This window comes from Hypanus sabinus, chromosome 8, assembly GCF_030144855.1.
Source record: "Hypanus sabinus isolate sHypSab1 chromosome 8, sHypSab1.hap1, whole genome shotgun sequence".
NCBI lineage: Eukaryota > Metazoa > Chordata > Chondrichthyes > Myliobatiformes > Dasyatidae > Hypanus > Hypanus sabinus.
This window is the reverse complement of record NC_082713.1, coordinates 76350274-76378186: the sequence shown is the minus strand read 5'-3', so window position 1 is coordinate 76378186 and position 27913 is coordinate 76350274. Positions and strand designations below refer to the sequence as shown.

The window sequence follows — 27913 nt, the reverse complement described above, 5'->3', positions numbered from 1 at the left end:
GGAACGCTGAACACAGAGCCTTGGTCTTGGGAGACAGGAATGCCGAGCACAGAGCCTTGGTCTCGGGAGACAGGAACGCTGAACACAGAGCCTTGGTCTCGGGAGACAGGAACTCTGAACACAGAGCCTTGGGAGACAGGAATGCCGAGCTCAGAGCCTTGGCCTTTGGAGACAGGAACGCTGAACACAGAGCCTTGGTCTCGGGAGACAGGAACGCTGAACACAGAGCCTTGGTCTTGGGAGACAGGAATGCCGAGCACAGAGCCTTGGTCTCGGGGGACAGGAACGCTGAACACAGAGCCTTGGTCTTGGGAGACAGGAACGACAAACACAGAGCCTTGGTCTCGGGGGACAGGAATACTGAACACAGAGCCTTGGTCTCGGGAGACAGGAACGCTGAACACAGAGCCTTGGGACACAGGAATGCCGAGCTCAGAGCCTTGGCCTTGGGAGACAGGAACGCTGAACACAGAGCCTTGGTCTCGGGAGACAGGAACGCTTAACACAGAGCCTTGGTCTCGGGAGACAGGAATGCTGAATATAGAGCCTTGGGAGACAGGAATGCCGAGCACAGACCCTTGGCCTTGGGAGACAGCAACGCTGAACACAGAGCCTTGGTCTCGGGAGACAGGAATGCTGAGCACAGAGCCTTGGCCTTGGGAGACAGGAACGCTGAACACAGAGCCTTGGTCTCGGGAGACAGGAATGCTGAACACAGAGCCTTGGGAGACAGGAACGCCGAGCACTGAGCCTTGGCCTTGGGAGACAGGAACGCTGAACACAGAGCCTTGGACTCGGGAGACAGGAATGCCGAACACAGAGCCTTGGTCTCGGGAGACAGGAACGCTGAACACAGAGCTTTGGGAGACAGAAACGCCGAGCACAAAGCCTTGGCCTTGGGAGACAGGAACGCCGAGCACAGAGCCTTGGCCTTGGGAGACAGGAACGCTGAACACAGAGCCTTGGTCTTGGGAGACAGGAACTCTGAACACAGAGCCTTGGTCTCGGGAGACAGGAACGCTGAACACAGAGCCTTGGTCTTGGGAGACTGGAACGACAAACACAGAGCCTTGGTCTCGGGGGACAGGAATGCTGAACACAGAGCCTTGGTCTCAGGAGACAGGAACGCTGAACACAGATGCTTGGTCTCGGGAGACAGGAACGCTGAACACAGAGCCTTGGTCTCGGGAGACAGGAACGCTGAACACAGAGCCTTGGTCTCCGGAGACAGGAACGTTGAACATAGAGCCTTGGGAGACAGGAATGCCGAGCTCAGAGCCTTGGCCTTGGGAGACAGGAACGCTGAACACAGAGCCTTGGACTCGGGAGACAGGAATGCTGAACACAGAGCCTTGGTCTCAGGAGACAGGAACGCTGAACACAGTGCCTTGGGAGACAGGAATGCCGAGCACAGAGCCTTGGCCTTGGGAGACAGGAACGCTGAACACAGAGCCTTGGTCTCGGGAGACAGGAACGCTGAACACAGAGACTTGGACTCGGGAGACAGGAACGCTGAACACAGAGCCTTGGGAGACAGGAATGCCGAGCTCAGAGCCTTGGCCTTGGGAGACAGGAACGCTGAACACAGTGCCTTGGTCTCGGGAGACAGGAACGCTGAACGCACAGCCTTGGTCTCGGGAGACAGGAATGCCGAGCACAGACCCTTGGCCTTGGGAGACAGGAACGCTGAACGCAGAGCCTTGGTCTCGGAGACAGGAACGCTGAACACAGATCCTTGGTCTCGGGGGCAGGAACGCTGAACACAGAGCCTTGGTCTCGGGAGACAGGAATGCTGAACACAGAGCCTTGGTCTTGGGGGACAGGAACGACGAACACAGAGCCTTGGTCTCGGGGTCAGGAACGCTGAACACAGAGCCTTGGTCTCGGGAGACAGGAATGCTGAACACAGAGCCTTGGTCTCGGGGGACAGGAACGACGAACACAGAGCCTTGGTCTCGGGGTCAGGAACGCTGAACACAGAGCCTTGGTCTCGGGGACAGGAATGCTGAACACAGAGCCTTGGTCTCGGCGGCAGGAATGCTGAACACAGAGCCTTGGTCTCGGCGGCAGGAATGCTGAACACAGAGCCTTGGTCTCGGGGGACAGGAACGCTGAACACAGAGCCTTGGTCTCGGGAGACAGGAACGCTGAACACAGAGCCTTGGTCTCGGGAGACAGGAACGCTGAACACAGAGCCTTGGTCTCGGGGGACAGGAACGCTGAACACAGAGCCTTGGTCTTGGGAGACAGGAACGACAAACACAGAGCCTTGGTCTCTGGGGACAGGAATGCTGAACAGAGATGCTTGGTCTCGGGAGACAGGAACGCTGAACACAGAGCCTTGGGACACAGGAATGCCGAGCTCAGAGCCTTGGCCTTGGGAGACAGGAACGCTGAACACAGAGCCTTGGTCTCGGGGGACAGGAACGCTGAACACAGAGCCTTGGTCTCGGGAGACAGGAATGCTGAATATAGAGCCTTGGGGGACAGGAATGCCGAGCACAGACCCTTGCCTTCGGAGACAGCAACGCTGAACACAGAGCCTTGGTCTCGGGAGACAGGAACGCTGAACACAGAGCCTTGGCCTTGGGAGACAGGAACGCTGAACACAGAGCCTTGGTCTCGGGAGACAGGAACGCTGAACACAGAGCCTTGGTCTCGGGAGACAGGAACGCTGAACACAGAGCCTTGGTCTTGGGAGACAGGAATGCCGAACACAGAGCCTTGGCCTTGGGAGACAGGAACGCTGAACACAGAGCCTTGGTCTTGGGAGACAGGAACGCTGAACACAGAGCCTTGGTCTCGGGAGACAGGAACGCTGAACACAGAGCCTTGGTCTCGGGAGACAGGAATGCCGAACAGAGAGCCTTGGCCTTGGGAGACAGGAACGCTGAACACAGAGCCTTGGTCTTGGGAGACAGGAACGCTGAACACAGAGCCTTGGTCTCGGGAGACAGGAACGCTGAACACAGAGCCTTGGTCTCCGGAGACAGGAACGTTGAACATAGAGCCTTGGGAGACAGGAATGCCGAGCTCAGAGCCTTGGCCTTGGGAGACAGGAACGCTGAACACAGAGCCTTGGACTCGGGAGACAGGAATGCTGAACACAGAGCCTTGGTCTCAGGAGACAGGAACGCTGAACACAGTGCCTTGGGAGACAGGAATGCCGAGCACAGAGCCTTGGCCTTGGGAGACAGGAACGCTGAACACAGAGCCTTTGTCTCGGGAGACAGGAACGCTGAACACAGAGACTTGGACTCGGGAGACAGGAACGCTGAACACAGAGCCTTGGGAGACAGGAATGCCGAGCTCAGAGCCTTGGCCTTGGGAGACAGGAACGCTGAACACAGTGCCTTGGTCTCGGGAGACAGGAACGCTGAACGCACAGCCTTGGTCTCGGGAGACAGGAATGCCGAGCACAGACCCTTGGCCTTGGGAGACAGGAACGCTGAACGCAAAGCCTTGGTCTCGGGGGCAGGAACGCTGAACACAGAGACTTGGTCTCGGGAGACAGGAACGCTGAACACAGAGCCTTTGTCTCGGGAGACAGGAATGCTGAACACAGAGCCTTGGTCTCGGGAGACAGGAACGCTGAACACAGAGCCTTGGGAGACAGGAACGCTGAACGCAAAGCCTTGGTCTCGGGGGCAGGAACGCTGAACACAGAGCCTTTGTCTCGGGAGACAGGAATGCCGAACACAGAGCCTTGGTCTCGGGGGACAGGAACGACGAACACAGAGCCTTGGTCTCGGGGTCAGGAACGCTGAACACAGAGCCTTGGTCTCGGGAGACAGGAATGCTGAACACAGAGCCTTGGTCTCGGGGACAGGAATGCTGAACACAGACCCTTGGTCTCGGGGACAGGAATGCTGAACACAGAGCCTTGGTCTCGGCGGCAGGAACGCTGAACACAGAGCCTTGGTCTCGGGAGACAGGAACGCTGAACACAGAGCCTTGGTCTCGGCGGCAGGAACGCTGAACACAGAGCCTTGGTCTCGGGAGACAGGAACGCTGAACACAGAGCCTTGGTCTCGGGAGACAGGAACGCTGAACACAGAGCCTTGGCCTTGGGACACAGGAACGACGAACACAGAGCCTTGGTCTCGGGAGACAGGATTGCTGAACACAGAGCCTTGGGAGACAGGAATGCCGAGCACAGAGCCTTGGCGTTGGGAGACAGGAACGCTGAACGCAGAGCCTTGGTCTCGGGTGACAGGAATGCTGAACACAGAGCCTTGGCCTTGGGAGACAGGAATGCCGAGCACAGAGCCTTGGTCTCGGGAGACAGGAACGACGAACACAGAGCCTTGGTCTCGGGAGCCAGGAATGCTAAACACAGAGCCTTGGTCTCGGGAGACAGGAACGCTGAACACAGAGCCTTGGCCTTGGGAGACAGGAATTCTGAACACAGAGCCTTGGTCTCGGGGGACAGGAACGCTGAACACAGAGCCTTGGTCTTGGGACACAGGAACGACGAACACAGAGCCTTGGTCTCGGGCGACAGGAATGCTGAACACAGAGCCTTGGTCTCGGGAGACAGGAACGACGAACACAGAGCCTTGGTCTCGGGAGACAGGAACGCTGAACACAGAGCCTTGGTCTCGGGAGACAGGAACGCTGAACACAGAGCCTTGGGAGACAGGAATGCCGAGCACAGAGCCTTGGCCTTGGGAGACAGGAACGCTGAACACAGAGCCTTGGTCTCGGGAGACAGGAACGCTGAACATAGAGCCTTGGTCTCGGGAGACAGGAACGCTGAACACAGAGCCTTGGGAGACAGGAATGCCGAGCTCAGAGCCTTGGCCTTGGGAGACAGGAACGCTGAACACAGAGCCTTGGTCTTGGGAGACAGGAACGCTGAACACAGAGCCTTGGTCTCAGGAGACAGGAACGCTGAACACAGTGCCTTGGGAGACAGGAATGCCGAGCACAGAGCCTTGGCCTTGGGAGACAGGAACGCTGAACACAGAGCCTTGGTCTTCGGTGACAGGAACGCTGAACACAGAGCCTTGGTCTCGGGAGACAGGAACGCTGAACACAGAGACTTGGTCTCGGGAGACAGGAACGCTGAACACAGAGCCTTGGTCTCTGGAGACAGGAACGCTGAACACAGAGCCTTGGTCTCGGGAGACAGGAACGCTGAACACAGAGCCTTGGTCTTGGGAGACAGGAATGCCGAGCACAGAGCCTTGGTCTCGGGGGACAGGAACGCTGAACACAGAGCCTTGGTCTTGGGAGACAGGAATGCTAAACACAGAGCCTTGGTCTCGGGAGACAGGAACGCTGAACACAGAGCCTTGGGAGACAGGAATGCCGAGCTCAGAGCCTTGGCCTTGGGAGACAGGAATGCTGAACACAGAGCCTTGGTCTCGGGAGACAGGAACGCTGAACACAGAGCCTTGGTCTTGGGAGACAGGAATGCCGAGCACAGAGCCTTGGTCTCGGGGGACAGGAACGCTGAACACAGAGCCTTGGTCTTGGGAGACAGGAACGACAAACACAGAGCCTTGGGAGACAGGAATGCCGAGCTCAGAGCCTTGGCCTTGGGAGACAGGAACGCTGAACACAGAGCCTTGGTCTCGGGAGACAGGAACGCTGAACACAGAGCCTTGGTCTTGGGAGACAGGAATGCCGAGCACAGAGCCTTGGTCTCGTGGGACAGGAACGCTGAACACAGAGCCTTGGTCTCGGGAGACAGGAACGCTGAACACAGAGCCTTGGTCTCGGGAGACAGGAACGCTAAACACAGAGCCTTGGTCTCGGGGGACAGGAACGCTGAACACAGAGCCTTGGTCTCGGGAGACAGGAATGCTGAATATAGAGCCTTGGGAGAAATGAATGCCGAGCACAGACCCTTGGCCTTGGGAGACAGCAACGCTGAACGCAGAGCCTTGGTCTCGGGAGACAGGAATGCTGAGCACAGAGCCTTGGCCTTGGGAGACAGGAACGCTGAACACAGAGCCTTGGTCTCGGGAGACAGGAATGCTGAACACAGAGCCTTGGGAGACAGGAACGCCGAGCACTGAGCCTTGGCCTTGGGAGACAGGAACGCTGAACACTGAGCCTTGGCCTTGGGAGCCAGGAATGCTGAACACAGAGCCTTGGTCTCGGGAGACAGGAATGCTGAACACAGAGCCTTGGTCTCGGGAGACAGGAATGCTGAACACAGAGCCTTGGTCTCGGGAGACAGGAACGCTGAACACAGAGCCTTGGTCTCGGGAGACAGGAATGCTGAACACAGAGCCTTGGTCTCGGGAGACAGGAATGCTGAACACAGAGCCTTGGGAGACAGGAATCCCGAGCACAGAGCCTTGTCCTTGGGAGTCAGGAACGTTGAACACAGAGCCTTGGTCTCGGGAGACAGGAATGCCAAACACAGAGCCTTGGTCTTGGGAGACAGGAATGCCGAACACAGAGCCTTGGTCTCGGGGGACAGGAATGCTGAACACAGAGCCTTGGTCTAGGGGGACAGGAATGACGAACACAGAGCCTTGGTCTCGGGAGACAGGAATGCTGAACACAGAGCCTTGGGAGACAGGAATGCCGAGCACAGAGCCGGGACCCCTCCTTGGGAACAGGACCTAGGGCCGGGACTCATACACAGAAAGCTGAACACAATGAGACAGTTCCCAGCACTCAGTAGCGGCAAACAGCCAGATCTGCCTAACAATGGTGTGGACAGAAAGAGACAGTTCCTTATCTGGACACAGCAAAGCTCCGGTCTTGCTCTTGCAGTAGAACTTGACAGCGAGAATAGGGAGGTATGCAGGCAAGGCTCCAGCCAAGGGCTACAGAAAAAGTGGAAGGGAAGGGAACAGTCCAGCCTCAGGGTAACAACAAAGAAGGCCTGTCTTACCCAACGGAGGCAAGGACAAGAAGGGATAGATCCAACTGCCGGGTAATGACAAAGTCTGCCTGAATTACCCCACAGAGGCGAGGACGGGATACTGACCAGACAAACCAGCACCTACACTCGAACCCAGGGCCACTTATATTCCCGGCCCCAAGATGAGCATCAGGTGCCTATGATTAAACCCAAAGAAACATGGGACAACTGGAAGACCCGGAGTTGGAACACAAAACTGCCCCCGGTGGGAATCACTGCTCCACAGAAAGAGGTGGAAACAATCCAGTCCATCACATGCCAACTCCTCATGACCATTGAGAATACTGACATGGAGCGCTGCCACAGGGAGCAGCATCCATCACCAAGGACCCTGCAATCCAGGCTATTCTCTCCTCACGACTACCATCGGATAAGAGGAGGAGTCAGAGGTCCCACAGAATCAGATTCAGAAACAGTTATTACCCTGAAGTCATCAGGTTTCTATAATGACGTGGATAACTTCGCTCACCACAACTCTGAACATATTTTTGTCCATCTTTGTGTATGTACAGTATATGTTTCCACATGTTCAATTGTATGTCTTTATTTTCCTGTAGATTACTGCTAAAATTTATCTCAAGGTAATGCAGGATATGGAAATGCAGTATATGATACCAAGTTTTACTTTGACTTTGTTGTGCCTTCTGGAACAGTGGGATAGTTCACGGGATGTTTTCTCACGTTGGCACTGACCGGGAGTCGATGCCTGACCACCCGAACCTGTGCTTCAGTGTTATGGAGCTCCCCGCATTTCTCTCTCTGGAGCAGAGTGTCCTCCCATAATTGCCGGCACACTTGGCTTCTCTGTCGCTGTTTTCAGAGTTCGAGTGAAAGCGAAACTAAACTTTCACATCAGGAAAGCAATTCCCCGAAACGAACGGAAACAACTCAGGGTGGAGTGTTTCCCCGCATTGGGGTTGGTGCAACATTCAGAGAAGCCGGAACTTTTGCGAAACAGACCAAAACCAATAAGATAAACAAGTTACTGATCCTGCTTCCATTCGCTTTCTCAGCGCTGAATGAGGCAACACTGGGTTTCATTCACAAGACTGTCGAACATTGGGTGAAAGGAGATCAACTCAAACCTCGGGGTTCGCGGGGAGAGTGCTGCGGCCGAGAAGCCTCCCGCTTTTCTAAGGGCGCCCTGGTCTTGAAGGTGGTACGCATCCGTGAGAGAGAGAGAACGACATTTTATGGGCGTTGGCATTTTAAACATTTATTTTACAGGTAAGTTTGAAAGGCATTAGATATCGGGAAACGTTGTCCCATAACGGAGACCCGTGAATTCAAAGGGCACATTTTGAAGGGTAAGATGTTCAGAGGAAAACAAATCCTCTCGAGTTAGACCATCCTTTCTCGAGCATTATTTTTCTGTTTACATAATGTGTCTTCTTTAGCGCATAACTTGCTTGTCCTTCTTTGAGTAAGTAGAGTATGTTTGCATAAATTTATTTAGTTTCCTGTAAATTACTGCAAAAACCTATCTGTAGGTAGTGCAGTGTATGGTAACATAGACACACTTTAAGTTTTACTTTGACTTCGTTGTGCCTTCTGGACCAGTGGGATAGTTCACAGGGCTGTGAAACTAATGAAAATAAGATCAAGATGGAATGTTTCCGCGTATTGGGGTTGGTGTATTAAACAACATTCAGAGAAGCCGGGAAGTTTTGCACTCAGTACGGGAACGTGCGACGCATGTAGAAGCGAGTAAGATAAGCAAGTTATTGTTCCTGCTTCCATTTACTTTCTCAGTCCGTTTGATTATTTTCAGTGCGGGGTCAAGCCTGCTGAACACCGGGTAAAAGTAGATCAACTCAAACCTCCGGGTTCGCGGGGACCGTGTTGACGGCAGAGCCGAGAAGCCTCCCGCTTTTCTAAGTGCGCCCTAGTTTTGGAGGTGACGCGCATCCGTGAACGAGAGGACAATGTTGTATGAACGCTAGAATTTTAAATATTTATTTCATAGAAAAGGTGAGAGGAAATGTGAACGATATTAGATACCGACAGACGTTGCCCCCTAACGGAGATTTTGTGAATTCAAAGGGCGCGGATTGAATGGGAAGATGTTTAGAAGGATTCGGAGGAAAACAAATCCTCGGCACCAATCCCGTTCAACATTTTGCCCTGGATGAAATAATCTACAGCTCACAGTACGTTAGCGTGATCAATAAGTTTCAGAAAGAACAATCCAAAAATAGTTGTCAATGCTTCTTTAGCAGATAATTTTTTTTTAGCCAATCCTACTTGGAAAATAAAACAACAGGTTGTTACGCTTAGTTTACCTTTCTTGAAATTAATCTTTCTTTCCCTTTCATAAATTTTAAAAACTCAAAAGGCAACCATAATCAATTTCTGTTAAATAACTGGTTAAAGCCAAAATTTTATCTACTTTTCTAAACCTCGTCTCGGTTGGTTTAATTTAAGTATAGGTTGGAAACAGATTTTACTTAATTGTATTTACAAAATGAAAGTTTATTAACAATGTTGAATAGTAAAGTTACTAAAAACCTTAAGCAAAAGTTATATGAGTAAGAATGTAACGAAAGACACATTTTTTACAAGATTTTGAGAGAACATTTTCTTACTAAGTAACATGATCAGGCTCAATATAGGCCTAGCATGTGAAACCTATGCCATTCACGGGCCGACGCTGCGGAAAGTGGAGGGCGCTGCCCAGGCCGACTGCCTGCCCCTTTGCCGAGGATACGTTCATGCCCGCCTGTCTTTGGGGCGGTCGCAATGGGTACAGAGGGGGAATTCCGGGAGCGGTGAACCTCCCCGCAGGGTATTGACTGATTTACAGACGGCAGTTACCAGACATCCCACCCTACAAAAACTCATTTCAGGGAGGTAGCACCCCCGCCCGCACCCGCAACCCCTTAGCCACCCCCCCCCTCCCCCCGCCGTAGACCTCCAAGAGTGTATGTAATACTTTGTTTCGTGATTTTGTCTAATCTGTGAACCAAGTTGGGTATATGCAGAAAATGTGACCTTAAATATGTACTTGTATTATAATAGAGTCGGTTTTTATATTCTATTACAACTTTAAGCAAGTCTACGGGAAGTTTGGCCTCATCACGTAGGACAGACAACCCCAACAGGCGGACATCGGGCCAGGTCCGGACCCTGAGAACCAAATATCGGGACCGCGCCGACCCGTTGGCAATTACGTGATCGCACCTTTCATAACATGTAAATAAAGTGCGCTCTGCTCTAATTTATTTTAATCTCATCTCACACCGTACACTGGCTGGTTAGTTTTGGTCGTGTGTTGGAGAGGGTGTGCGATCTGCGCGATGAGCTTGTCTCATTTTTATCCAGCCTGCAGAGTCAAAAAGCACAAGGGTTTAAGAGGTTTTCAAGTGACACCAAGGTGATGGCACATGTTCTTATTTTGTGTGACATCATGTCTCATCTAAATCAACTTAATCTGCGATTACAAGGCAACAACCACACTGTTGCGGACATGTACGAGGCGATTGAAGCTTTCCGGTCGGAGCGGAACCTTCTGGAGAGAGACACTCACGGGAGAAAGTTGCATTCTCCATGTCTGCGGGAACATTGCGAGAAGAACGAAATGCGGGAGGATCCAGTGATGAAGGATTTGGTGACGAGCCTGGCAGAAAACTTCAGGGAACGATTTAAAAGCTCCCCTAAACCCTCAGGTGACATCCTCCTCTTCCTGAGACTGCCCTTCTCCGTTTCCGCTGACAGCCAGTGGACTGCAGAGGCCAAAAGACTTGTGCCTTCCATAGATGAGGCAGCTCTTCAGATGTAGGTCTTGGAAATGGGAACATCTGATTTGCTTAGAGTCTCCAACAATAAGAATCATCCTCTCCTCATCTGCTCTATCAAGATAGGTTTCAATGAGGTCATTTTTCTGATTTCCTGTGAATACAGCCCCAGAGCCATTTGACAAACCATTCCATCCTGAAATCATTTTCATGAACCTCCTTTGAACCCTCTTCACTTTCGGCACAGCCTTTCTAAGATAAGGGGCCCAAAACTTCACAATTATCCAAGTGAGGCCTCACCAGTGCTTTATCAATCTCAACTTTACCTCCTTGCTTTTATGTTCTTGTCCTCTTGAAACGAATGCTAACATTTCATTTGCCTTCCTCACCACAGACTCAACCTGCAAATTAATCTTTAGGGAATCATGCACAAGGTCTCTCAAGTCACTTGGCACCTCATTTTTTTTGTATTTTTTTTCCATTTAAAAAATAGTTACCCTTTAATTTCGTCCACTAAAGTTCATGACCAGACATTTCTGTAACTGTGCTGCAATTTTACGTACTGCAGTCATTCAAATACAACTTCAGTCCTGTATTCACTCTTTCTCTATTCTGTCCACCTTTTACGTTACAACTCATCCTATTGACTGCAATTCTGTCCTATCAACAGCCTCTTGACACTACAGATTCCCTCTGTAAACCAGCTAACTCATCTTCAGCACTATTTCTGCCTTTCCTACAATCATGTATTGAAATATATGCAGCTCAGGACACTAGTCACACCATGTGTAACCTTTTGATTCCTAATTTTGGCTGAGTTCTTACCAACATCTGCCTCCACAGCCTCTCCACTAACTGTTCTGGCATTCTGGTTCCCATCCCACTGCACCTCCAGTTTAAACCCCATCATGCAGCACTACCAAACCTTCCTTCCTAGGATATTAGTCCCCCTCAAGTTCATGTGCATGCTGACCCTTCTGTACAAATCCCACCTTCCCTGGAAGAGAGCACAATGATCCAAAAAGTCTTATGCCCTCCCTCCTACACTAACTCCTTTGCCATGTTTTAAACTGCATATTCTTCCTAGTTCTGGCCTCACTAACACATGACACTGGTAGCAATCCTGAGATCAAAACTCCAGAGATCCCACTCTTCAACTTAGCACTAACTCTTTGAACTCACAGAATCTCCCTACACAGAATCTTGTCACTTGTCCTACCCAGGTCATTAGTACCTACATTGGACTATAACCTCTGGTTGTTCACCCTCTGACTTATGAATGCTGAGGACTCGATCTGAGATAACCCGGATTTTGATACCTGGGAGGCAACATACCATCCTGGAATCTCGTTCTCGCTCACAGAACATCCTGCCCATACTCCTAACTAATGAATCCCCTGACATCCCAGCGTGCCTCTTCTCCCCACTTTCCTTTGACTCACAGAGGCAGACTCCATGCCAGAGACCCAACTGCTGTGACTTTCCTCTGCTATGTCTTTCCCTGAACAATATGCAGTGATATTCTTATTATTGAGGGAGATAGCCTCTGGCTCTTTAATTCCTTTCTGCTTCCTGACAATCTCCCAGTTGTCTATGTCTTGCACCTTGGGTGTAACTATCTCTCTGTATGTCCTATCTATCACCCCACCAGTCTCCGAAATGATGTGGAGTTTAACCAGTTCCAGCTCTAACTCCTTAAACATGGTTTGTTAGGAGCTACAGCTGAATGCATTTCTCGCAGTTGTAGTTGTCAGGGGCCTGGACATCCTCTCTTCAATCCCACCTCCTGAAGAGGAGAATTCCACTATTCTGCCTATCATCTATACTGTCCTAGCTGTGCAGATATATTGAAGGGAACAAAAAAACTTGACCTTTTCTTTCCTCAGCGTTCTCTGACTGAAGCTTCTCTTCGCTGAAGCCTCAAGATCGTGACTCTGACAACGTTCACTCAGACAACGGCTGCTGCATTTGGTCCTGCCTTCCATTAATTTGCCAATCAATTCCAAACACTAATTGGTCACTGTTCAAAGTTCTGTTTCGCTGTCATTGTATTCTCTGACCACGTGCTGGAAAAGAGGATTATTCCAGATGAGTATCTGTTGACCGGAATGGACATGGTGGGCTGAAGGGTCTATTTCTGTGCTGCATAGTATTTCCCTAAAACTAAACACACTGGCTTCAGAACTGACCATCAGAATAGTCGTATATGGTAACATATCCAAATTTTGATAATAACTTTATTTTGAAGTTTGAACTTCGAACACAGCAAATTACAGCTCTTGCTGAAAGTTTCCTCTTATAATTGTCAATCAAATGAAGGAGGAAAGAAGCCTAGACTGACTTGTTGCTCACTTCTGGAATACAGATACTGTAGATTCTGGTTAATTTGGCCAGTGTTAAATCAGGTCAGCCAGTTATTTGGGATAATGCTTAAAGAACAAATCCTAATAGAGGAAACTGTCAGGATTCCCTTCCTTTACTTGGGACACTATGCTGCTGAATTGGGGAAGGAGATTGTTGTTGAACAGTTTAACTAGCTTTAGTTGCTAGTTGGATGCTACACCTTGCTTAAACTAAATAGTTTTTAAATAGCATCAGTGTGTGTGTGTGAGTGTGTGTTTGTGTTCAAAAGCAGTGCTTTTTGTCACTGATAGTTGATGAGAAATAAGCAGTAAGACAATTCTGAACTGTTTTGATGACTGTAGTTGCAAGCATTCAGTCTTGGAGATGGCAGGAGTGAAAACAAAACCATTTCACTGCTTCAACAAGTTAGGCACTATGAAGAATTTGAAAGTATCAACAATTATTTTGAATGTTACAATGAAAATGAACGCTTGAAAGATGCAATCATCAAGAGCATTGCATGAATGCAATCCATTATCTGTACTGGATGTCTGCAATGATTTTGCTCTTTGTGCACACTGAAAGAATTCCCCTGTTGATAACTATTTAGAACTCATACACGGTTTTATAATACTGCAATGTTCTTGGTAGCATTCAACTTTGTTCTGTTTTTCATTTAACTACATAATGTGTTACTCAGTTTCTCTTTTTTATTCCATTTCAGCTACTTACATGAAACTTCGGCTAATTGGGTGAAAATGCAGTGGTCCTGATGTGTCCCAATTAAACAGAATCCATTGTATTTTCTAAATACCCTAGGGATCTGTTATAGTATGCACTCTGGGGTTTAGATGCTCCAATTCTCCAGATCGTCAATAAGTGGCATGGTCCCTTTAAAGATTCTGGCCCGCTCCACAAATTGGTGGCCATGTTATGGTGCCATAATTTCGATATTTAATGCACATTTGAATTCAGATTTGGAGCTCAATCATCAGCTCAACTTTGGTTCAGATTGCAATTGTGTTCAGGATTTCTGTTTCTTTTGTGTTCTCATCTAGTCTCATCAGGCTCATATGGCATCGAGACAGGAACCTTGTTCTTGTCTCAGTCTCAAAATTATATCTCAATTCCAGCCTTGGATACTTTGCCTAGGCCTGGAAGGAGTTATTTTCCCAGAAATATCAAATACTAGAAGGTTGAGATGCGGTGACAGGCGTGTTTAAAGGTAATGTTTTACTCAGAGACTGGTATTGCCTGGGGCTTTCTGCCTTGGACAGTGGTGGAAGCAGACATAACAGTAGCATTTAAAAGACATTTAGACAGAGACATGAACATACAGGGAATGCAAAGCTATGTATCTTGTTCAGGTCGATGGGATGAGTTAATTTTGTCATCATGGTCAGCAGGAACAATATGAGCCAAGGACCCTGTTTCTACGCCGTACTGTTCTATACACTGGTTTCTTGCATTATTCTCCAGTGATTAAAGGTGATTTGCTGAGCATCATTAAATAATCTTGCTAGACAAAGAACCATCAGTCGCTCTTTTTACTTCCTTCAAGGAGACAGCAACAAAAAGACAAAGAGGACGCTCGAGCCCCCAACCACTCTGCACATTTGGTGCTGGGATTACTGGATTGTCACACAGGCCACACCGTGAGAAACAGCCATCAAGAATGGAAGGAGCAAGCTCCAGGTAGGTCAGAACATGCCATACCGTGTGTCTCTACAATGAACCCCACCTCAGCAACTCCTGCCAGTGCACTGCACACTGAGTGCTCAGCATTCTCATTGGTGCATGGGATCTGCTTTGCTGATCAGCTGCCATCCTGATAAATCTGATCCCATTGTGGGGTTGGATCTGGAATTCCTGAGTGTGGACCCAGTGACCGTGTGGAGCAATGATATCAGTGTATGATGGAGGGGAAGCTGTAAGTGGTGGTGTTCCCTTCCATCAAAACCCTTATCATAGAGCACAGAATGTCCAGGCATAGGAACAAACCCCTCAGCACGTAATGTTACGCCACACCATTTGAGCTAATGATGACTCAAACAAATTCTCTTGCCTGCAAGCAAGAGAAAATCTGCAGACGCTGGAAATCCAATCAACACACACAATCTGCTGGAGGAACTCAATGGGCCAGGCAGCATCTTTGGAAAAAGTACAGTTGATGTTTCAGGCCAAAATCCTTCAGCAGGACTGGAAAAGAAAAGCTGAGGAGTAGATTTAAAAGGCAGGAGGAGGGGAGAGAGAAACACCAGGTGATAGGTGAAACTTGGAGGGATGAAGCAAAGAGCTGGCAAGTTGATTGGTGAAAGAGACACAAGGACATGGAAGCAAATTAAAAGGGGGTGGTGAGCAGCAGTGGGAGGTGATGGATGGGCAAGGAGATAAGGCAAGAAAGGGAAAAGGGGATGGAAAATGGTGAAGGGGGTGATGGGACTGGGAGGCCATATGTAAGGTTTGAGCAATGGATGTTCATGCCATCAATTGGAGGCTACCCAAACAGAATATAAGGTGTTTTCCCTGAAGCATTATTGTGGCCTCATTATGACATTGGATGGCCTCGTTCCCTTTCAGCAATCATCCTCCCAGCTCTTTACTTCATCCCTCCCCCTACAAGTTTCATTCTGCCTTCACATGGTCCACACCTCTCCATTCCCTACAATTATACATGCTTATCAAAGAACCTTTTAAACACCTCAATCATTTCTATGGTCAACACCCCTTTCACTTTAACATTCTTCAAAAGATCCAACATTACCTTTTTCTTTATCTGACAATTCCCCAGCATATTAACATGCCCCACACTGTTCTCCATGACTTTCACCTTGTTGGATGCTTACTGTAAGTACTCATTTACGAGACACCAGAGAAACTGTGGATGTGGGAGATCAGGATCAATACACAAGATCCTGTAGGAATTCTGTAGGTCAAGCATGGATATTGTATGATCGACTGAGTTCCTCCAACAAGTTGTCTGGTACTCATTTAGAATTTCTCTGCATTTTCCACCTCCAAACATATCTCAAATCATATGTCCTTGACTAGTTTTATGCAATCTCTAGTTATTCTCTTGATTATGTACAGAATTCCTTGGGATTCATTTAATTGAACATGCTAAGGAGTTTTCGTGGCCCTTTCTGACTCACCTAATTCCCTTCTTGAGTACTTCTCTCACTCAGGGACTCTGTTTGATTATTTTAACTTCATAAACTGTACATATGCTTCCTTTTTCCTCTTGACCTCTTTCAAATGCTCCCCTATCTTGCCACAGTTATCCTTCCAAACTACTGGATCATATCAATTCCATACTCTGTGATGTTGGCCATTGAACACCCTGGACAGAAGAGATTTCCCCGGCAACAACTGTTCCTGAATAACTCTACCTAGTTCCTGCTTAAAACACAGGGAATTATTCTCCCACTATTTAATACTTCTGTGCAACAACTATATTTACTCAGAGATATCAGAATTCAAGCTATTGTAATTACTGATTCTAATTATTTCCACTGACTGAAAGATCAGTCAGCTGACAAATCGCACTTCCCAATATCAGGTCTAGTATGGATGTTGTTCTAGTTGAATTATCCACATATTGTCTTAAGAAACTGTCTTTGATGCACCTAACAATTCTGCGCTGTTTACCTGTCTTACACAAAGAAGACCCCAGTCTATTTGTTGAAGTGGCAGTTACACAATAAAACAACCCTGCTGTTTTTGCAAATTTTCCTCAGCTGCCTGCAGTTTATTCCTCAGAATCTTGGTTGCTACTGGGGGCTCTATAACATAATCCACTCAGAGTAATTGCACCTTGAGTTTTACCCTTGCCAGACTTGTTCAAAGTTAAAGGATGTATCAAATGTCTGGCTTCTAATTTTCTCCAAGCTTAGACATGACTTAAGGGAGGAGAGCCAATAGAAAACAGTAGGTGGGTTAGATTCTTTCCAGTGCAGCAAAATAGCTCTCCTAGCCAGTAAAGTTGAAAAAACTATCACATGTTGGGTGGAAGCAGACACTTTGCTTGCTTCCTTTGGAACAATTCCAAAAATTGCTGTTAGTGGATTAGGTTGAACATTCACATCTATAACTTTAGATAATATTCCAAACACATCCCTCCAAAAATTGTTTAAACTTAAACATAACCAAAACATATGAGTTAGAGTAGCCACTTCTGCGTTATATCTGTCACAAATAGGGCTTATATTAGGAAAAATATGTGCCAATTTATCTTTGAACATATGGGCCCTGTGTACAATCTAAAACTGAATTAAGATATGGCGTGCGCAGATAGATGAATTATTGACTAAATAATAAATTTTACTCCATTGATTATCTGAAAGTGCATGTGCAGGTTCTACTTCCCAGGTGCATTGAACCATATCATTAGGTGAATGCAAGTATTCATTAACTGTTTATAAATGATAGCTATTAATCATTTTTGAAAGGGTTTAAACTGAAAAATAGCATAAGCCAAATTTAAAAAGCAGGCCAAGGGGTAATTCAGTAAAAAAATCACATAAAAAATTCCCAACCTGCAAATATCTGAAAAAATGTGTATTAGAGATACCATATTTACCCCTATGGGTTCAGTGGATAAGCCCCTATTATCCATTCCCTATGAGAGCAGCTGTGATATTGTCCCTGATCAGTAGTGCCCTGTTTTATTAGTGGAGGTCTGGGGGTTGTGAGTTGCTGTCAGAGTAGCCAAGAAGAAACAGTGTAGGGGACGTGTATGTGGCACACACTGACAAGTCTGTGTGGTATTGGTGTCAAGAGTAGGTGGTTAGACTCTCCATGTTTGGAGATGGTCACAGCCTGGTACAAGGATATGTTACTAGTCTTTATTTATCGCAGACATCAATGTTTTACAGATTTTTCGTACTTTCAAATCACTAATACTTTTCTATTTGTCTTTTGTTAACCAGACTCATCTCTGTTGCCACCCTCCACACCCCCCCCCCACACTGAGCATTCCCACCTTTCCCATGCACCTGCTTATTTCCATCCAACAAATTCTCTCTCACACACACATCCAGTTTCCAACTTCCCCAGCACCAACTCCATGACAAGCAATTTACAGGGGCACATTATCGTAACAACTAATACAGTGTGGCAGGATCACCCATGGGAAATTGACACGGTCACAGGAGAGCATGCAGACTCCACACAGACAGCACCAGAGACCAGGATGAAGCCAGGTCACTGGTGGTGTCAGTCCACTGCACCCCCAGGGTCACTTTGTAACAGCAGGCATGAATTTGTTCAGTTTTCATTGTCAAACTAATTGAATCTTGTGTAATTATCAGCAAATCTCTGTCATCTGACCGTGTGGAGAAAGGAAGGTCATTTATGATGGAGTTGATACTGGTTGAACTGGCAGCTCTCATGTAAGGACTTCTGCATTGATATTGTGAGGTTGTATGGATAGATTTCCAATACGCAATAGTTCTAGAGAGCCAGATTGCAGCCTGACCTATGGTGTTATCCACATGAAATTTACAAGCATTCTTTGTCCTGTAGGTTTGCCTGTATGTTGCAATTACCACCCACATCCCAAAGATGAGCTGAATTTTGGGTTAGTTGTTCACCGCACGTTGTCACATATGAGATGGTTGACAACCAAATAGGGATCTGTAGAAATGGAAGTTTTTGTGTTTAGAAATTCTAACAGAACCTGTTCCCTTTCAGGCAACTGGTCACTCAGTCTGAGAATGCCACATTTTTCACAATGGAACAGCTCGAAAAACTGAAATACTATGAAAAAGGCAGCATGGAAAAAGTTACCTTTCTGATACAACAGAAGCTAGCAGAACTGGATCAGACAGAGCTGAACATTGCAGTGACAGGAGAAACAGGTACAGGAAAATCCATCTTCATCAATGCCATGAGAGGACTTGAGGACACCGATGAGGGAGCTGCTGAAGTTAATGTCAAGGAAACTACAATGAAGCCAACCATGTACCCACATCCCAATCAGTCTACTGTCTGCTACTGGGACCTGCCGGGGATCGGATCCACAACATTTCCAGCTGGCGAATATCTCAAGAAAATGGAATTTGGAAGGTACGATTTCTTCATCATAATATCAGCGAATCGTTTCAAAGAAAATGATGCAATACTTGCTAAAGAGATTAAAAAGCTTGGGAAAAATTTCTACTTTGTCCGCGCTAAGGTTGATCAAGATATTTATTCAATGACAAAGGGGGGAAAAAAGAAAATTAATGTGGAAGAAAAGCTGGATATTATTCGGAGTGACTGTGTCAATAATTTGAGAAAAGTGGGGATTCAGACCCCACCTGTGTTCCTAATATCCAGTTTTGAACAGGATCGATATGATTTCAATTGTTTAAATGATAAACTTGAAGGTGATCTCCCGAATATAAAGAAAAGGATCTTTGTTCTGGCCTATGCAAACAGAAGTGTGGAGATTGTTCAGCGGAAAAGCAAGATGCTGCAGCAACATGTCTGGATGTCGGCAACAATTTCGGGAGCTGTAGGAGCAGTCCCCATTCCTGGTCTCTCCCTTGCTTGTGACATCACCATTCTGATTGAGGAAATAATCTCTTTTCGTAAACACCTGGGTCTGGATGAAGCTTCTCTTCAAAGACTGGCCAACATCACAGAAAAACCTGTTAAAGAGCTTAAGGCCGTTGTTAACCCTCTTCTGCTGGGGATAATAAATAAAGATATAATTAAAAGGTTAGGTTGGGGTGCTACATCTGTTGCCGTTTCAGCTTTGGAAGTTGGTCTTAACTTCATCCCTATCATTGGTTCCATTTTTGGAGCAGGATCATCATTTCTCATGACCTACAGAATACTGACCGATGCTCTGAAGGACCTTACAGAGAGTGCAGAGAGGGTGGTGAAGGTTGCATATGGCATTGATTAACTGGTCAGCGCCAACATCAAAACAATGAGCTCATGTTATACTGCGGTAAAAATATTCAATCGGCCTGTCACTGAACCCTGCTGTAATTCTACATGACAACTTTCCCCTTTGCTGCTTTCCTTCTGAAATATTTCTTATCCATTTCTGAGGAACACTTGTGCCTGACTGAGGGAGTCCCAATCTGTTAAAGACATGAAACAGATGGACATATATGACATGTAATTTTAATTTGAAGAAGCGCTGAGAAGTTATATTCAGGTATCTGAATGATGCTCACCCGTCAATCAATAGCCCAGTGTCAGACTGTGTGGACACTATAAGGTCACAGTGTATGCAATATTGCTGTGCACAAACTGGTGGCTGTGTTTTCCCTTCAATATCTATAGAGACCTGATTGTGACATCATAAAAAGGGCAATGGACTGGCATTGCAAGAACTTGCAGTATCAGATGAAACAGCAGCCAGAGACACGACTGAGTTGCAGTCAGGAATGAAAGTGAGCTGGAACTAAATCTCAGCGTCTAAAGAGAGATGAGCCTGACAATCGGATTGTGTAACCATTGTGGCAAGGGCTCACATACACCAGACTATTTCAGGTTTAAAGGGGAAACTTGCAGAAAATGCAGTAATGTAGGTCACAAAGCATGTGCGGCAGACAAAAGTAAATAGTGTTCAAAGATGACATTGGAAAACTCAAACTTATCAACAGTAAAATAGTGTTACTGAAAATGCCACAGCCAAATTTTATAAAGCCCATTTGGTTCCTTCTACCATCAGTGATAAAGTAGCCAGTGAGCTAGATCAGCTGGAGGGTAAATAATTATTTTCGAGATTGTGTGGAGCCCATCGGCAATAGCAGTGTTCACATTAGCCAAGAAGAATGGGTCTGACAGGATCTGTGGTGATTTTAAAGTCAACACCAACCCAGTCCTGAAAGTAGATCAATGCCCTCTGCCCAGGATAGAGGATATCTCTGGAGTGAAGTTTTCAGCTGTGGACTTAACTGAGACCAACAGATGGTGACATCAGTCACTGTACTCACACATTATGAATCACACCATCCCATGAAGCTTGTCTGTGATGCCTTGTCTTAGGCACAGGTGCATTCAAGGCAAAAGTGATGAGTGATGTATGTGAATGTTCCATAGTTGTTGTGTCATGTTTCCTCACCGCTGCAGAGAAAAATAATGCACAGATTGACAGAGAGGCCTTGAGTCTTGTTTGGGGAGTAAAATGATACAACCACGATCTGTAGAGAGTTTACCATCACTACTGATTATCAACCACTGGTGTCCATTTTCAGTCCACTGAAGAATATTCCATTAACTTCAGCTGCACAAATGCAAAGACGGGCTCTGATTCTTGGAGGACACAATTACAAGATCAAATTCAAGTGGATGACAAATCATGAAAATGCTGATAGATTGTCTAGGCTTGGAGCCTTCCCCTTCAGCGGTGCCTGGGTCCCAGTGCAAAGTATGACACACTGTTTGGGCAATTTAAACACTGGCCTAGATATACTGGAAAGACAGGATGTCAGGATTGCAGGCGACAGCTGATATCACTCGTTGTCCCGCAATGACCACTCCTCTCTCCATGGTGCTGGGGCTATGAAGACTGCCCTGGATGTTGTCCTCTGTACCCACTAATGTAATGAACTGATACTGAGGCTTTGGGTCCACTATGGGCTGCTCTGGGGTTTGGAGTGAATGACTCATTTTGGTTCAGAATGCTGTTGCTGACTTCTATTGTTTGAATGATCTGTGTTTATTTCTCCCTTTCTCTCTGCACCAGGTGTTGGTCTTTATCTGATTTTCTTTTCATTGGGTTCTTTTTGGTTTCTTGCTTTGTGGTTGCCTGTAAGAAAACAAATCTCAAGATTGTATGATTCATTCATTCTTTGATAATAAATGTACTTTGAAATTTGATTAAGAAACTCACCAATTTTGTCCTTGCATGTCGTAAAGCAACACACTCCACAATCAACAACTCACCAGTTATTCTGTAGATATCTATATAGCAGTTGGATTCTGTAGTAAACTGTGTGTGTGTGTGTGTGTGTGTGCATTTGAGTAATATTGCAAATGTATTGTTTGATTAAGCATTCTTTGTTTTTATTTAATAATAATTATGGGTTATATGTAACAGTGCATGAATGTCATACATCATCACATCACCACATCATTTGTGCACGCCTCAGTAAAAGTAAAAATGAAGAGAGCACGTTTGTCCCAGTCTCTCCATGTTTTTCTTTTGATTAGTTTTATGTTTTCGGGTTACAAAACATAACAGTTTTGTTCCTCCAAACTGAGTGTGGTCTCATCATGGCACTAGAGGAGGCCGTGGACAGACATTTCAGAATGGGAATGGGAAGTTGAAATAAAAGCTGATCACCGGTAAATCCCACCTTTAGTTATAGATGGAGCAAAGGTCCTCAATGAAGTGGTTCTCCTTCTACATTAAGTTTCCCTGATGTACCAGAGGCCACACTGTGAGCACTGGATAGAGTAGATGATGCCGACAGACTCATAGGTTTAGTGTTGTTTCACTTGGAAGGACTGCTTCTCCCTGAAGGATGATGTAACATAGTCCCTTCGGCCCACAATGTTGCACCAACCATGGAATCTACTCTAGAAGCTGCCTAGAATTTGCCTACCACATAGCCCTCTATTTTTCAAAGCTCATGTACCTATCGAAGAGTCTTTTAAAAGACCCTATTGTATCAGCATCTACCAACTTCACTGGCAGTGCATTCCACACACCCACCACTCTGTGTGAAAAACTTACTCTGACATCCCCATTGTACCTACTTCCAAGCACCTGAAGCCTATGCCCCTTCTTATTAGTCATTTCAGCCTTGGGAAAAAGCCTCATGATCAATGCCTCTCATCATCTTATACTCCTCCATCAGGTCACCTCTCATCTTCTGTCACTCCAAGCAGAAAAGGCCGAGTTCACTCAATTTATTCTCCTAAGGGATGTTCTCCAATCCAGGCAATATCCTTGTAAATCTCCTCTACACTCTCTCTATAGTATCAACATCCTTCCTGTAATAAGGTGATCAGAACTGAACACAGTACTCCAAGTGGCGTCTAAGGTCTTATATAGCTATAACATTACCTCAAGGCTGATGAACTCAATCCGACAGTTGATGAAGGCCAACACACCAAACGCCTTCTTAACAGTGCTGTCAACCTGCGCAGCAGCTTTGAGCGCCCTATCGTCATGGACCCCAAGATTTTGCTGCTTTTCCACACTCTCCTGAGTCTTAGCATTTATAGTATATTCTGCCATCATATTTGACGTACCAAAATGAACTAACTCACCCTTATATGAGTTAAACTCCATCTGCCACTTCTCAGCCCAGTCCTGCATCCTATTGATGTCATGCTGTAACCTCTGACAACCCTCCAGACTATCCACAACACCCCATCTTCTGTGTCTTCAGCAAACTTACTAACCCAACCTTCTACTTCCTCATCCAGATCATTTATAAAAATGACAAAGAGGAGGGGTCCCAGAACAGATCCCTGTGGAACACCACAGGACATGTCCTCCATGTAAAATACAAGCCATCCAGAACCAATCTTTGCCTTCTGTGATCACTGGTTCTGGATCCACAAAGCAAGGTCTCCTTGGACCCCCTGCCTCATTAATTTCTGAATGAGCCTCAAAAGGGGGAACTTATCAAATGCCTTCCTGAGATCCATATACACACATCCACTGCTCTGCCTTCATCAAAGAGGGAGGAGGTGTAGGGATAGGTTTAGAAAACATGCATACAGGGATACCATTTGACAGAGAGGTCAGTGGAGAAGGAAGAGAGGTCAGGGGAATCACGTAGTGAGCATTTCCTGTGGAAACGCAGAGCGTGGGTTGGGTTGGGGTACAGTGGACTAGAAAGATGTGTTTAGTGATAGGAACCCATTGGAAATGGTGAATATTATGAAGAATGATATGCTGGATACAGAGGCCTGTGTGGGGATAGGTAAGGACAAGGGGAACCCTATCCCTGTTATAGGATGTGATGAGGGCAGATATTTGGGTAACAGAAACATAGAAAACCTACAGGCCAATACAGGCCCTTTAGCACACAAAACTGTGCAAACATGTCCTTACCTCAGAAATTGCCTCAGGTTACCCATAGCCCTCTATTTTTCTAAGCTCCATGTACGTATTCAGGAGTCTCTTAAAGGACCCTATTGTATCTGCCTCCACCACAATCACCACCAGCCCATTCCATATACTCCCCACTCACTGTGTAAAAAAACTTAGCCTTGACTTCTCCTCTGTACCTACTTCCTAGCACCATAAAACTGTGCCCTCTTGTACTAGCCATTTCAGCCCTGGGAAAAAAGCCTCTAAATATCCACATAATCAATGCCTCTCATCATCTTATACACCTCTATCAGGTCACCTCTCATCTTCTGTCACTCCAAGGAGAAAAGTCTGTTAACTCAGTTTATTCTCATAAGGCATGGTCCCCAATCCAGGCAACATCCTTGTAAATATCCTCTGCACGCTTTTTGTGGTTTCCACATCCTTCCTGTAGTGAGGTGACCAGAACTGAGCACAGTACTCCAAGTGTGGTCTGACCAGAGTCCTATATAGCTGCAACGTTACCTCTCGGCTCCTAAATTCAATTCCATGATTGGTGAAGGTCAATACACCATACACCTTCTTAAGCACAGAGTCAACCTGCGCAGCAGCTTTGAGTGTCCTATGGACTCAGACCCCAAGATCCCTCTGATCCTCCACACTGCCAAGCGTCTTACAATTAATACTATATACTGCCATTATATCTGACCTACCAAAAAGTGTGACCTCACACTTATCTGGATTGAACTCCATCTACCATTCTTCAGCCCAGATTTGCATCCTATCGAAGTCCCACTGTAACCTTTGACATCCTTCCACTCTATCCACAACACTCACAACCTTCAGTAAATTTACAAACCCATCCCTCCACTTCCTCATCTAGGTCATTTACAAATATCCAAAGAGTAGGGGTCCCAGAACAGATCCCTGAGGCACACCACTGGTCACCAACCTCCATGCAGAATATGACCTGTCTGCAACCACTCTTTGCCTTCTGTGGGCAAGCCAGTTCTGGATCTACAAAGTGACGTCCCCTTGGATCCCATGCCACCTTACTTTCTCAATAAGCCTTTCATGGGGTACCTTATCAAATGCCTTGCTGAAATCCATATACACTACATCTACTGTTCTTCCTTCATCAATGAGTTTAGTTACATCCTCAAAAAATTCAATCAGGCTCAGAAGGCACGACCTGCCCTTGACAAAGCCATGCTGACTATTCCTCATCATATTATGCCTCACCAAATGTTCATAAAAGTTGCCTCACAGGATCTTCTCCATCAACTTACCAACCACTGAAGTATGAATTGCTGGTCTATAATTTCCTGGGCTATCTCTGCACCCTTTCTTGAATAAGGGAACAACATCCACAACCCTCAAATCCAACGAAACCTCTCCTGTTCCCATTGATGATGCAACAATCATTGCCAGAGGCTCAGCAATCTTTTCCCTCACTTCCCACAGTAGCCTGAGGTACATCTCATCCAGTCCCAGTGACTTATCCAACTTGATGCTTTCCAAAAGTTCTAGCATATCCTCATATACTACATACTCAAGCTTAATATCTACATACTCAAGCTTTTCAGTCTGCTGTAAATCATACAATTGCCAAGATCCTTTTCCTCAGTGAATACTGAAGCAAAGTGTTCATTAAGTAGTTCTGCTATCTGCTCCAGTTCCATACACACTTTTCCACTGTCACATTTGTTTGGTCCTATTCTCTTATGTCTTATCCCCTTGCTCTTCATATACTTGCAGAATGACTTGGGGTTTTCCTTAACCCTGTCCACCAAGGCCTTCTCATGGCCCCTTATAGCTCTCCTAATTTTATTCTTAAGCTCTTTCCTGCTAGCCTTATAAACTTCCAGATGTCTATCATTCACTAGTTTATCGAACCTTTTGTAAGCTTTTCTTTTGTTTTTGACTAGATTTGCAACAGTCTTCGCACACCATGATTCCTGTACCTACCATCATTTCCCTGTCTCATTGGAACGTACCTATGCAGAACTCCATGCAAATATCCCCTAACCATCTGCCACATTTCTGCCATGCATTTCCCTGAGAACATGTGTTCTCAATTTATGCTTCCAAGTTTCTGCCTGATAGCCTCATACTTCTCCTTACTTCAGCTAAACACTTTCCTAACCTGTTTGTTTCTATCCCTCTCCAATTCTTTTGTAAAGGAGATAGAGTTGTGATCATTATCTCCAACATGCTCTCCCACTGAGTGATCTGACAACTGACCAGGTTCATTTCCCAATACCACATCAAGTACAGCCTCTCCTTTTCTAGGTGTATCTACATATTGTGTCAAGAAACCTTCCTGAACACACCAAACAAACTCCACCCCATCTAAACCCCTTGCTGTAGGGAGATGCCAATCAATATTTGAAAAATTAAAATCTCCCACCATGACTACCCTAATATTATTATATCTTTCTAGAATCTGTCTCTGTCATGGTCCGGTCCGGGGTCTGCGTTGCGGTTCACGATCTGCGGGCTCCGGACTTCGGGTCCTCCAGCTGTCCTTAGTTTCGGTTGGACTAAACCAAAAATGCCTGATACTTATCTTGTTGGCTGTGAATATAAGTGGCCCTGGGATTGAGTGTGGTTGGGGGGTTGTCTTGTCAAGCTTCCTTGGAAAGATTCTCATGGAGCAAATGGCTGGTGGAAGGCTGGTACAGCCACTTGTCATCTTTAGGTTGCATTGGAGAACCATTGCTTCTGGGAGCGTTACTGTCCATAGTTGGAGCTGTCATTGTGGTATGGATTCATCCATTTCCTGGGTCAGCTGGGTGGCTGTCAGCCACTCTGAGCTAGGTAGGGATCCGGTTGTTTCCATTGCCAGTCAAGGTTGCTGGCCGTAACGGCTACTCGGAGCAGCCCCGATGCAGAGATGGAACTGTCTGTTGTTCTTCAGTGTTTGTCTCTTCCTGTCCTCGCCCCTGCCATTGCCCTGCGGGGGAAATCTGTCTTGATTTATTCTTGCCTCATCGGGGTAAGTCAGGCCATTCTGCCATTGCCCTGCGGGGGGATCTGTCTTGTCTTGGCCTCCGTCGGGTAATTCCGGCCGTTCTGCCATTACCCGACAGATGGTTGTGCCCCAACTCCGTGTGGGGTTAAAGATGAGTTCTGGCTCTATGTTTATGTACAGTTCCTAGTCTGCCTCCAAGCTCCAGCCAAGCCTCGACCCCAGCCTGAAGCCTCCAGCCAAGCCTCAACCCCAGCCTCAAACCTCCAGCCAAGCCTCGACCCCAGCCTGAAGCCTCCAGCCAAGCCTCGACCCCAGCCTGAAGCCTCCAGCCAAGCCTCAACCCCAGCCTCAAGCCTCCAGCCAAGCCTCAACCCCAGCCTCAAGCCTCCAGCCAAGCCTCGACCCCAGCCTCAAGCCTCCAGACAAGCCTCAACCCCAGCCTGAAGCCTCCAGCCAAGCTTTGACCCCAGCCTCAGGCCAGGCCTCAAGACCCCGAGTCTCTAGCCAAGCCTCATCACATCTTCGCCTGGGTTTGGGGGTCCGAGCCAGAGGAAAGACCCAGGTTCTAGGTCCTTGTCTAGTCTCGGGCTCAGAGTTCACCCCAGGGTCATTGTTCCCAGTCCCTCATCCTGTCCTGTTCCTAGCACTGCTGTGTCTGCGTTCTGCATTTGGGTCCTGATACAACACCCCCATATGACAGTCTCCCTATCTGCTCCTTGACATCTGTTACTATTGAGTGGTCTATAAAAAACACCCAGTAGTGTTATTGCCCCTTCCTGTTCCTAACTTCCAGCCATAGAAACTCAGACAATCCCTCCATGACCTTGCCCTTTTCTGCAGATGTGACACTATCTCTGGTCAACAGTGCCATGCCCCCACCTCTTTTGCCTCCCTCCCTCCTTATGTTTTCTGAAATATCTAAAGCCTGGCAGTTGAGGTAACCATTCCTGCCCCTGAGCCATCCAAGTCTCTGTAATGATCCACAC

General features: G+C 46.9%; 1 protein-coding gene across 1 annotated transcript; it reads left to right on the top strand.

The window, feature by feature from the left end:
- Positions 1 to 7792: 7792 nt before the first annotated feature.
- On the top strand, positions 7793 to 21783 carry LOC132398239 (interferon-inducible GTPase 5-like). Its single transcript, XM_059977376.1, has 3 exons — positions 7793 to 8113; positions 14525 to 14658; positions 18655 to 21783. The coding sequence occupies exons 2-3, from the start codon at positions 14639 to 14641 to the stop codon at positions 19853 to 19855; spliced, it is 1221 nt and encodes a 406-aa protein (XP_059833359.1). The 5' UTR covers positions 7793 to 8113; positions 14525 to 14638; the 3' UTR covers positions 19856 to 21783.
- Positions 21784 to 27913: the final 6130 nt, after the last annotated feature.

Excerpts from the sequence above, each read along its gene's own strand:
- LOC132398239 (XM_059977376.1), top strand. The coding sequence starts at position 14,639 with ATGGAAGGAGCAAGCTCCAG. Across the intron at positions 14,659-18,654 it reads ATGGAAGGAGCAAGCTCCAG|GCAACTGGTCACTCAGTCTG; the intron begins GTAGGTCAGAAC and ends GTTCCCTTTCAG.